Here is an 11,623-nt window from a genome sequence, read left to right on the forward strand (position 1 = left end):
ATAGATAGTACATGGTAATACGTAACAGAAAAATTTAACCAGTGGATATTTTTCTTTAGATGAAAGACTAAAAAGCTGGTTGTTAAAAAGATATAGATGAAACACTAAGAAACTAAAAATATGTGTACTTAACTATGAACAAGTTTTACTTGACAAGGCAAATTCAAAGTTCTGTGTATTTCCTGCAACAAATGACCATTCTAGTACCAAAACTAAAGAAGCAAGGAGGGAAGTCACCAGGATCACTGAAAGTTGAGGTGTATAAGCATGGATAAAAAAGACAGATTTAGCTTGCAAACTGGAGGATTCAAACTCATGGGAAAGAAATCAAATAACTATTCAGTGCAAGGGAAATATTTTGATATAAGCAGAACCAAAAATGACCACAAGAGAACAATAAATCAGATGAGTTTCCATGAAATAAGGCAACAAGACTGAGTGAAATTGTGGGATAATACATATTCACAGGAGCAGAATGAATTACATAGCCCTACATATAATTAAAATCCCTACTTACTGTTGAAACCCTACATACTGTTGAAACCCTACATACTGTTGAAATCACCCCAGGAACAATACACTTTGTTCTGCACATGCTTGTCCCACGAAAGAGTGGTAAATACTGCTGCGAACTGAAGCAAGATGATAATACTGAATATAAGTTTAGCTTCATTATAGCAGAGAGAGGAAAATCGAGGCTGATATATGAGGAAAATAAAACATAAGATTAGATTCTGTAAACAGAATTGGTTGTTCCTGAAACTTCTGAAAACTAAGTTCTATTTAACTGTAATAAAAAATGGGATTTGGAATGCCAGGAGAAACTGACACCAATTAAACATATTGCATTTGCTCCCATCTCTACTGAGCAGTCCAGACAGACCACAGCCCTTGCTCTGACTCATCACTGAGCCTTCAGTGCCAGGCTCAGAAGAAAGAGGGAGGGGAAGATCTGTCAGATGTGTGTGTGGCTCCTCAATATGGGGAAACCCTGCTGCCTGGCAGGATGACTTTTTGGATTTTTATGGTAGAGGTGTGGGAGATCTTATCCTTTAACATGTATTCTATGACATTTAGATTCTCCTACCTTCCAATCTTTGTAAATGTTCCCTCACCGTGACAAAGGTATTAATCACAGTGTTATTCTTTGAGATGAAAATATATGTGCTCTCTGTCCATAATCTGCAAAAAATCTGTCATGAAATTGTCTTCAAATGTTTAATGAACCAATTAAAATCATCTGAGCCAATAACTACAACTCCTAGTTTTCAAAAACCGCTTTGTCATTTAACATGAAATCCGTGAGCCCTCCAGTGGTTATTTTAAATCTTATACTGTTACAATAAACATAAGACAAAATATGTGTACATATATATGTATGTTTTATTCGGATTCCATTCAATTTTAATTGAATTCAGTCATTAGCTACTACTCTAATTAAGCATCGTATTGTGGCAACCTATTAAAAGGCTTTACAATACTTGCAAACCTCATACATTTTCAATTTAGATACACTTGCTTCCTCTCCTGTGTATGTGCAAAATGTACATGTTACTAGTTTTAAATATTTGAGGAATATTTACTTAAGGAGAAGGAAAAAAAAAAAAGAAATAAAGTCTGCATTGGGCTCAAATTCAAAATCCTAGCCTCCAATTCTCTAGTATTTCAATCCTATCCCTGGAAACTACAGACTTCTGAAAAAGAAAAAAATAAAATAAATAAATAAATAATTTACAGGCTCCTCCAATACAAAAACAAGGATGTAGCTGATTTAATATGAACAAAAGAAGATGCTTGCTTTCACAAATAAATTTGTTCAGCCATGGAACTCCTTGCAACAAGATACTGTGGATACAGAACATTTATATAGGCCTGTGAAATATAGACTATATAGACTGTGAAATTCATGAAACAACAATCCATCTGGGACTGTTACATGCAAACAAATCCCTGATCAGTAATCTGTAAATCTAGAGAATGTGGGAAGGTATCACCACATACTTCTCCAACTCTTACACTCTTCCCTAGGCATCCGCTATAGAAAGCTGCAGAGACATGTTCGGCTAAAACGACCTTTTCTCAGATCTAGCACTGACGTTTTTAAGATTAAATAAAGCCCTTGCTCTAACCATTTAAGCACTGTCCTAAAAATATCAAGCAAGTGAAAAAATTCTGAGAGATTTCATTGCAGATTTTCTTCTGTTGGTCCACTTTGAGATATTGTCATTTTGCACAGTCTACAAGACAAATCTGTGTGGGACTGTGCCTCCTCTGAGCATCTTCTTATGCTTGACTCTACAGTCATTATACAGTATCATCATGAATTTGCTATATGAGCCCTGGTTGCTATGGAAATCATCATCTCCTAAATTCAGTATTATTGATTTTGTTTAGCACGGGAACACTTCAGTGTCGCTCCTCTTCAGATCTGAGCTATACTCTTTAGATAAGGTTCTGACCATTCCTTTTACAAGAAAATCCGTAGAAAGAGAGCTGAAGAGAATTAAATCTCCATGAGATGACACGTCAGCACAAGCCCCCAGACTGCAAGGATCTCCATGGATCTCTGTATTTCTACCCCCACCCTGCAGGCTGGGCTCCTTTATCATTTGGGAGTAATTTATTCATGAACGCCTTCAAAATGCAGTTCTTGAATCAGCACAGGTACTGGGAGGAGTATACATAATTTTATCTATTTCTCAAGTCAATTTATCCTCTCTCTGATGACAATCCTCAGGAATTCAGCTAGACTATTTTCAACATGTAAACTAGCCTACTTAAAGGGAGCTAAACCATCAAAATACAGCATCATTCTCTAGTCTCTTCTCAAAGATCTAGTTCACATCTTTCTGTGAAATGAAAACCAAAAGATAAATAATCCATTTTCTTTAATTAACTGTGGGGAGGTTAATTAGCACACAAATAATTCCATGCTTATGAAAAGATTTTTCAGACTGAGTTAGGCAATAAATCCAAACTTAAGTATCTAAAATGAGACAAAGTAATTTTGAAGATCAAGCCTGCAAAGACAAATATTGTTAATTTCACACAGACTAGAAGTCTGATTTAAGCTCATAGGACCAGCGCTTTGAGGATTTCTGGGATGTGAAATACGAGGCAAATACCGTATCAAGCTAGAAAACAAAATCTCAGTCAAATAAAACATTTGCTTACTGAGTATCAGAACTAAGTGAGACTGATTTTTTACAGATTCTTGGTTTTTGAATGATAGGCTTTCATGTCTTGGAAGGCCTGTGCACCAAAGGCTGGAGGATATTTACTGTGGAGGCATTGGTATGTTTTTTCCTCCTCTGCAGGTTCTTTGGTGTCTAGTAAGGTGTGAATTTAACTGTAATGCCTTGCCCCATCAGAATGTTTCTGCTCTGTCTGTCCAGCAGCTATCACAAAAACTGCAATAATTTATTTACGAACATTTCTGTTAACCGAAATCAGCCAATAGGTTCAATTGAGTCAAAGCCAACAGAGAGTACAATTGCTTAAGCCTTGTTTTCACATGAAACAGATTGAAAGTTTAAATGCTCTGATAACAGTTCATGGGTATATGAATGTGATTCACATGCAAATTATTCACAAATTATTAACTGTATATATGATTATGACTCATGAAGAAGTTACAAAAGATTCCTTGACCGTTACCTTTTTTTCAAATATCCCACAGAACTGAACAGAAAAAAAAAAAAAAAAAAAAAAAGCTGCAGAGAATTATAATGAGAAATTGTTTTGCAGACCACAGATGGGAAACTTTTCATCTTCCCCTTCTGTCAAAACTCACAGAAAATATTTTTATCCACCATAACTTAGATCCTGAACTCCGTATATGCAATAGTAAGTGGCACGTGGGTCCTTCAGTATGACAGTTTTGATTTACCATACCCTGCACAACTCTGTAGATGGCCTTGGTCAGAACCAACAGGTTACACAAAGGGTTTTAATCTGCTCCTGTCTGGATAAACGAAATGATCCAAAAAAATCCAGTGTTCATAGTCCATCTGCAGTTCTGAATACATTTTGTGCTAACTACAGTCATACTATTTTCATACAGATTTCTGCCTCTCAAAATTGTATGTGCCTACATAACAGCTACAGAAGAGAGAGAGAAGCTCAAGAATATTCTCTACATGTTTTTGTCATTTTCAGATTTTATTTTCTGTTTCAGCAGCAAGAGCTAATTGGACAGGGCTTCAAGCAGATGCATGCTTTCCATCAGAGTAGCTCTTGTGTTTCTCCTAACAGATGCACTATAGGCCTTTTCAGTTTGTTGTATGGCATGCTGTCAGCCAACAACTTGCATGCATGTGCAATATTCGGAAGTAAAATCTCAAATTCCAAGTTAAACTTCAAGATACGCTTCATTATATGCCTTCAAGCTGCTGAGGCATGAGTGAATAGCAAGAGATGATCAGCAGCTTTCCTCTATAAATAATTTAGATGTTTGTCATTCATTTATTTCTGATCTGGTTCGGAAGCTTCAAAGTCAGGATCTGGATCCACCACCTAATAACACTAATTCCTGAAATTAACAATAGCTATTTTTTTTTAATGAAATTATAATAATTCAAATAAAAAGATCATTCTAGAGTATTAGAGAAAACAAAAACAAACAAACAAACAAACAACTTACTTGCTGTGAACATACAACTGTCTAGAAAAGGCAAAAGTTGAAATGGGAAGGCATAACTGACACTGCCACAGCAAATATCTCCAAAAGAAACCACTGATCAGAGACAGGATCCATTGGATCTAGGATATTCCTGCAGGATGTATTTTTTCTGAACTGTTCTTTAATATGTTCTTATTCTAGTGCTCAGATAGTTAAATTAGGTACTGCTATGAAATGTTTCCTAAGGTCTACTCCAAACCTGCCTTAGCAAAGACTAAGCATTTTTGGTTTTTTCCACAGAGGAGATGGAACAGCTTACTCCCTTCTTTGCAATGATGATTGTCACATCCTTTGTGTATAACAATTATTCTAAAGAAAGTGCCGGAGAGCCTTATTTCACACAAAATCACACAAAACGGATAAGGTTGGAAGGGATGTCCAAATTTTATCTGGTCAAACACCCCTGCTCAAGCAGGGCCACCAAAAGCCAGTTGCCCAGGATTGTGTCCGGGCAGCTTTTGAATACCTCCAAGGACTGAGACTCCACCACTTCTCTGGGCAACATGTTTCAGTGCTTGGTCACCCCCACAGTAAAAATAAATAGATAAATAAATAAATCTTTCGTTCAGGAGAAAGTTCCTGTGCTTCATTTTTTGCCAATTGCCTCTTGTCTTGGCACCACTGCCCAAAACTAGACACAGGACTCAAGGTGCAGCCTCATCGGTGCTGAGGGGAGGGGAAGGATCACCTCCCTCGACCTGCTGGCAATGCTTTGCCCACTGGATCCCAGGATTCTGTTGACTTTCTTTGTGGCAAAGGCTCATGTTCGACTCAGTGTCCACCAGTTCTCTTCTGCAGAGCAGCTTTCCAGCTGTGTGGCCCCCCACATGTTGCAGTGCCTGGGGTGTTCCTTCCCAGGTACAGGACTCTGCACTTGTTGAACTTCATGAGCTTCCCATCAGCCCATTCCTGCAGCCTGGCCAGATCCCTGTGAACAGCAGCACAATCCTCTGGTGTATCAGTCTTTCCTCCCAGATTTTTGTCATCTGCAAACTTGCTGAGTGTACACTCCGTGCCACCATCCAGATCAACAGGAGATGTTAATAAGTCTGGACCCAGTATTGACCTCTGGGGTACAACACTAGTTATTGGCTTCCCAACGGACTTTGTGGCACTGCTCTCCACTCTCTGGGCCTGGCTACTCGGGCAGTTTTCAGTCCACCTCACTGTCTCCTCACCCATCCCATACTTCAGCAGCTTCTCTGTCAGGATCCCATATAGTACAGTGTTGAAAGCCTTTTCCAAAGTGGAGAAAAAAGAAAAAAAGAAAAAAAAAAAAGGAAGGAGCTGAAATGGCATTAGAGTGCTAACAGAGTATGTCCTAACCCAGTATTGCTAAAAACAGTATGTTAGTCTTGTTAGCTCTGCCACTTAATTAACAAATACAGTTCTTCAGTCCTGATGAACAAGGACTTTCAAAATAATGAGGGATCTAAAAGAAAATTGAATGCCCATCTACCTGAGAATCCTCTTAATCCTCTTTAAAATTATGATTCGGTATTGTATTTTATATACAATATATAATATACATAATATATATATAATATACAAATAATTGTATTTTCAATAGAAGAAAAAGTTGCTTTAAAGGAACTCCAGGCTTTCAATTCTGAGTGTACTCAAAGGATGCTTATACATAGCATGACATTAAGGTCAATTTTCTGTGCTGTTTAATATGCATGAGAGAAGCTGAAAGGTTATAAATAAAGCACACAGATAAAACATCTTCAGTCCAGCAGAATTGCTTTGTTGCAGGGGTTTTCTCTCTTTTCTCATTATTATATAATGCCATTCCTAACATAAATTATTTAGTGTACCCCCTGTCCTATGTATTAAAAGTAACTGTTGTTCTGCCATGAAAACTAACCTAAAAAAAAAAAAAAAAAGTTTTGTTTAATCCAGCTAACATTTTAGGAAACTTACAGCTGGTTTGTACTTCTGTGATTGCATTGGGATGTTACCTGTTAGATAAGCAACCTCTTTTTAATAGTTGTAAGGGTTGAGATTGGTGTAAATTTCATCATTTAAAACTTCAGACTGCACTGCCGGTAAAAAAGCCACTTCGTTTGTGGCCTACTGCTAAAAGCAATGATCCCTATACATGCATAGGTGTCAGCATTAGTGCCTCGCACAGCTTCACATTTGTTTCCCATCAGAACAGTTCTCAAACAGATGCATTGCAGGATCAGAGATAACACATATGTTTCTGGTAGCATTGTGAAAGCAGAAAATTAAACTGGTCTTCTCTTTAGAAACAGTAAGGAGAGCAGGCGGGAGCACAGTGTAGGCACCGAAAGCAAAACATGAGGAAGAGAGGAGTTGCCTTTGAGGCAACAAACATTGAGCTTATCTAATCTTGAGGGTGACTGCACCCGGGAAATACTACCGGAGTTCAGGAAAATACAGAACTGGGTGTTTACATACTGAAAAAGTTTGGTGCCATAAACAACTGGTATCTGAGGGACTGCACCGCCTCTCGTCAATTTCTGGGAACTTGCCCGAAGTAGCTACTACCAGAACATTTACTGTGCTGCTGCTCTTCTAGATAAGGACGCTTGCAAGCTGGCACCTGAGCACACTTGTGCCTCACGTTTGCCTGCACACCGAGCCTGAACCGAGCACACTGCTGAGGCCAAAGCACGAGCACGGGAGGCACTGCCTCAGGAGCTCCCTGCGCTGCCGTGAGATCCCGGGGCAGCCCCCTATTTTCCAAGTAACACACAACCACTAGAGGCCACGGCACCAGAGGCGTTCGATAGCCGGAGCCCAGCACGCTCTGAGGTGACAGGACCTGAGGGGCGGGGGGCAGGCGCTAACGGGCGTTAGCAACGGTCGCTAACGGGTGCCGGACGCTCCAGAAGCTACTGGAACCGCCCGCCCGCACCGGCCGCCGGCCAATCACCGCGCCGCTCCGGCTCACGCGGGCAGCCCGCGCCCCGCCCCGCCCCGCCCGGCCCCGCCCCCCTCTGTTACGCAAGCTGCCCCCTGCAGCTCCCCAGGATTGGTTGGCACGGCGGCGGGGCGGGGCGGGGCGGGGCGGGGCGGGGCGGTGCGGCGCGCCCATTGGCCCATTGGCCGAGACAGCGGGCCAATTGGCGGCCGAGGTGTGGGGATTCAAACGGAGCGGGCGCGGCCGCGGCGGTTAGTCGTCGGGGAGCTCTGCCCGCAGAGCTGCCGCTGACCGACCGGGCCGACTGACGGACTGGATGACGGATCGAACGACGGACCAACCCGCCGCCATGGCCCACAAGCAGATCTACTACTCCGACAAGTACTCTGACGAGCAGTACGAGTACAGGTAGGCGCCGCGCGGGGGGGGGTGGCGGGGGCGAGCCGGCTGCAGAGATGGGAGGGGCCCTCCGGGGCCGGCGAGGTGCTGCCGCCGGTGGCGAGCTCCGCCCCTGGCGGCGCTGAGGTGCATCGGCTCCCCTGGCGTCGGAGGGGTAGCGCCTCGCGTCCAAGCCGAGGGTAGCAGCGGGGGCGGGCGGCCCGCTGGAGGCGTCTCAAGGCTTGCCCTGCCGGTGCCTCGCTCGCCGGCGTGCCCGGAAGGTGGAGCTGGGCGCTCTGAACCGAGCGGTCGGGAGGCGCTGCGCAGCTGGGAGTTCCGTGCCGTGTCGGTTGTAGCTCTGAGTGCGGGCGGAGCGTGCGTTGCCGTTAAACGGCCAGTATCTGAAGCGATTCGTAACTCCGTGTCGAAATATAGCGCTAGCAAATGTACAAATAAACAAAAATAAATCCTGCAGGACTCTGCCTCCAGGTTTTCAACCGTATGTCACTGCCCTAGGTAATTGCAGTTTGAAATTGATGCAAAGTTCAGTCTCCTAAGCTTAGTTGAAAGCACTAGTATGAACTATTTTTTTCCTCCATGTAGAGGTCGAGGACCTGTTAGCAGCTGACTCGGAAAGTTACTTGACCTCAGAAGCAGGACTTGAATGCTTTGCTTATATAATAAAGGAACCTGCAAATGTGAAAAGCAGGTCTTGTGTTTCTCATCTGACAGATCACGCTCTTAAGTGGTGTTAGTGTTCTGGCCCCACAAACCAGCACTATAACTGCCGTAGAAAAAGTCTTGGTTACAAAATACAAACAAGAGTGACTTGATTGTTCTAAAAGTGCAGAGTTATATTTTTCAAATCCCTGATACACCAGCCGATTGATAGTAATGTGTACTTATGTACAAGTAACATGACTAGAACATGCAGGGGAATTAATCTTTTCTAGGATGTAGGTTGACTGTCGTAGTGTACAGTTGCATTAAAGATGTAACATTTAGTAGACAAAGCAAATATAAAACTGGATATTAGAATTGATGCTTCATAATCGGTATCCTAGGATTCTCTCTAGGGAATGGCTGGTATTAGTAAGTGAGCTCGCAAGCCATCTTTCAACAGAGATCTGTGCAGGTTTTGTAGGGATTAGCATATGTAACATGTTAATTACTGAACTTCTACAGGCATGTGGTGCTGCCAAGAGAACTCTTAAAACAAGTGCCCAAAACCCATCTAATGTCTGAAGAGGAGTGGAGAAGACTTGGTGTTCAGCAGAGTCTGGGATGGGTTCATTACATGATCCACGAGCCAGGTAAGTACAGCTGAATAGGATTAGATAAACAAAAGAGTCTAAAATATCAACTGCCTGGTGCTTCAACTGAACTATGAAATGTATAGTTGATCCTGCAGTTGAACCTAACTGGAATTCACTACTCAATGTTTAGTCAGTTTCTTGCTATTTCAGTCAGATAGCAACGTAAACAACACAGCAGCTTTTTTTTAACCTTCACCTCTTACTCCCAGAATTGGTCATACAAAATGCTATCTTTCTTCCAAGTTTATCAGCCTATTGGTAGACAAAGCATGCTAGATTTGAAACTGTTCTTACAGATTTTTTTTTTGTGAGCTCTTGAATGATGTTAGTATATCAGCATATTTTTATACCGTGAAGCTGGCACACCTTCCTACAAAAACCTAACAGATGCTCATGTATACAAGCTCCTGCATAAATGCTTTGAAAAATTTACCGTACAGTTTGAGCTCTAGTTGTACTACCTACAAAATGCAGCACTAAAGCCGGTCTTTCAATTTACAGGGCACAAAGCCCTAACACCTCTCCAACAAGAATCTACTGAAGATGGCCATTCCTGATGCATTGTAATCAGGGTTGCAAATGGTGATAGGTGAATTGCAGCTAGTCCCATGAAATTCCCGGTTTCCAAAAATACAGATTCTAAAGACATGAGAAGGCTAATTTCTTGGAAAAAATTTCTTAGTTGTCCAGAGTTTTCCTACCTCACCACTTTTGAATGGGCTTTTTTTGGTGCAGTTTGCAGTGAAGTTAGTTCAATAGTAACAAAAGCAGGCTGTATCAACTGAAGTGACTTGATGCTTGACAGTGTGTACCTAACAAGGACAGTGTCAGCAGTTTTTTATACTGTTACATTAGCAAAGCTCCCCAAGTACCTAATGTAGAGCAACGAGGCTAGTACCAACCCTGTATCTTCAGTACTTCCTTCCTGTACACATTCATGATACTGACCACCTTTGCTATAAAATTTTTTAAATCAGCTGCTTGATTCAGAAAAGGTTACTGCAAAATTGTAGATGCTACATATGTCCACTTTTCTGGACTTGATTTATCTGTTTTATTTAATTAATAAGGCTTAAATATTGCCCAAGTGTTATTAAATGTATGAAATATCTATAACCAAGACTTAGGGGCCAAACTGACACTTTGTTCAATTTTATTTCTGCAGAGCCACACATTCTTCTCTTTAGAAGACCTCTTCCAAAGGATGAGCAGAAATGAACCACTGTCTAGAAATCGTCTCCTAAATCTTCTGGAACTTTATGTATATGAGTGTATATATGTGGGTAGTATTCAGTGAATACTTTAAAATGTACAAACGTACATCCGTACCTGTGCATGAGCTGTATTATTCACAGCAATAAAGCTCAGTCGAATGCAATTCCAAGTAGGCTGCTATCTGTTCAAAGAGTAATAAAATTATCTTAACTGTTAATGTGTCTATCTTACTTTGAATTTAATAAAGAAAATCCAAGTTTACCTACTGCATGTTCTGACTAGATGATCACTTGTTACCTGTGTTCTGTAACTTTTGCACTCAGCTTTTCTGCTGCTGTGTTGCATGCTCAAATCCAATGGTGCAACTGTTAAGTAGCAGACAAAAAGAAATAAAACTATCTTTAATGACCTGTAAAACCTAAATGTCTAGAGTTCTAACTCACCAGGCAAACCAATGTGTCGAACACATTAAGAGTACCTCCTTCAGAGAAACTAACAGGGTGAAGCTATTTTGTTTCTCTGCAAGAATTATTTTACACTACAGGGCAAAATTTCTAACCCTTATTCAAATTAGTCTTATAAAAAAATCAAGTTAAGGGTAAATAAAGGGGATTATGCAACTGCTTCTATTTAGTAGCTGTAATTTGGTAGCTGCAGCCACCAACCTCAAAATACAGCTGGCAGTGGGAGGTCAAATTCAGACTAGCTACAGACATCCTGAAATTATAGGACTGGAGATGACACAGGTCATAATGGAAATACGTATCCTGCAATTACTTGGTATAAACTTGTCCTAATGTGTCAAATAGTAGTTAAAATATTTCATAAGACTTTTTATACTGTGATAACTTCTGTAGTACCATTTATAACCCACAAAATTTTTAGTCTGGGGTTTTAGTCTGCAGCTACTATCTTGCTCTGTGTTGTTGTTTGTTTTTTTTTATTTTATTTTTCTCTGGGAAGTTAGCTTGCACTCTATGTAGACTGCAGTGGTTTAGAGGGGTGGTCAGAGTAAACCGAGTGCTTTTCATCTCAAAAACGTTGCTGAGTGCAGGAGAGTACAAACTCAATTTCCCTGTGTATAAAAGGTCAGAGCTGATGCAATGAGGCTAATCGGCCCTTGCGTAGCAAGTTGTGCTGGTT

The 11,623-nt window shown here is 41.0% G+C and overlaps 1 protein-coding gene across 1 annotated transcript; it reads left to right on the top strand.

Annotated features, from left to right (window-relative positions):
- Nucleotides 1–7,785: 7,785 nt before the first annotated feature.
- Nucleotides 7,786–10,750, top strand: CKS2 (CDC28 protein kinase regulatory subunit 2). The gene is made up of 3 exons (XM_035569196.2): nucleotides 7,786–7,979; nucleotides 9,135–9,262; nucleotides 10,431–10,750. Exons 1-3 carry the CDS (start codon nucleotides 7,888–7,890, stop codon nucleotides 10,481–10,483), a joined length of 273 nt encoding a protein of 90 aa, XP_035425089.1. The 5' UTR covers nucleotides 7,786–7,887; the 3' UTR covers nucleotides 10,484–10,750.
- Nucleotides 10,751–11,623: the final 873 nt, after the last annotated feature.

Source organism: Cygnus atratus, chromosome Z, assembly GCF_013377495.2.
Source record: "Cygnus atratus isolate AKBS03 ecotype Queensland, Australia chromosome Z, CAtr_DNAZoo_HiC_assembly, whole genome shotgun sequence".
NCBI classification, from domain to species: domain Eukaryota; kingdom Metazoa; phylum Chordata; class Aves; order Anseriformes; family Anatidae; genus Cygnus; species Cygnus atratus.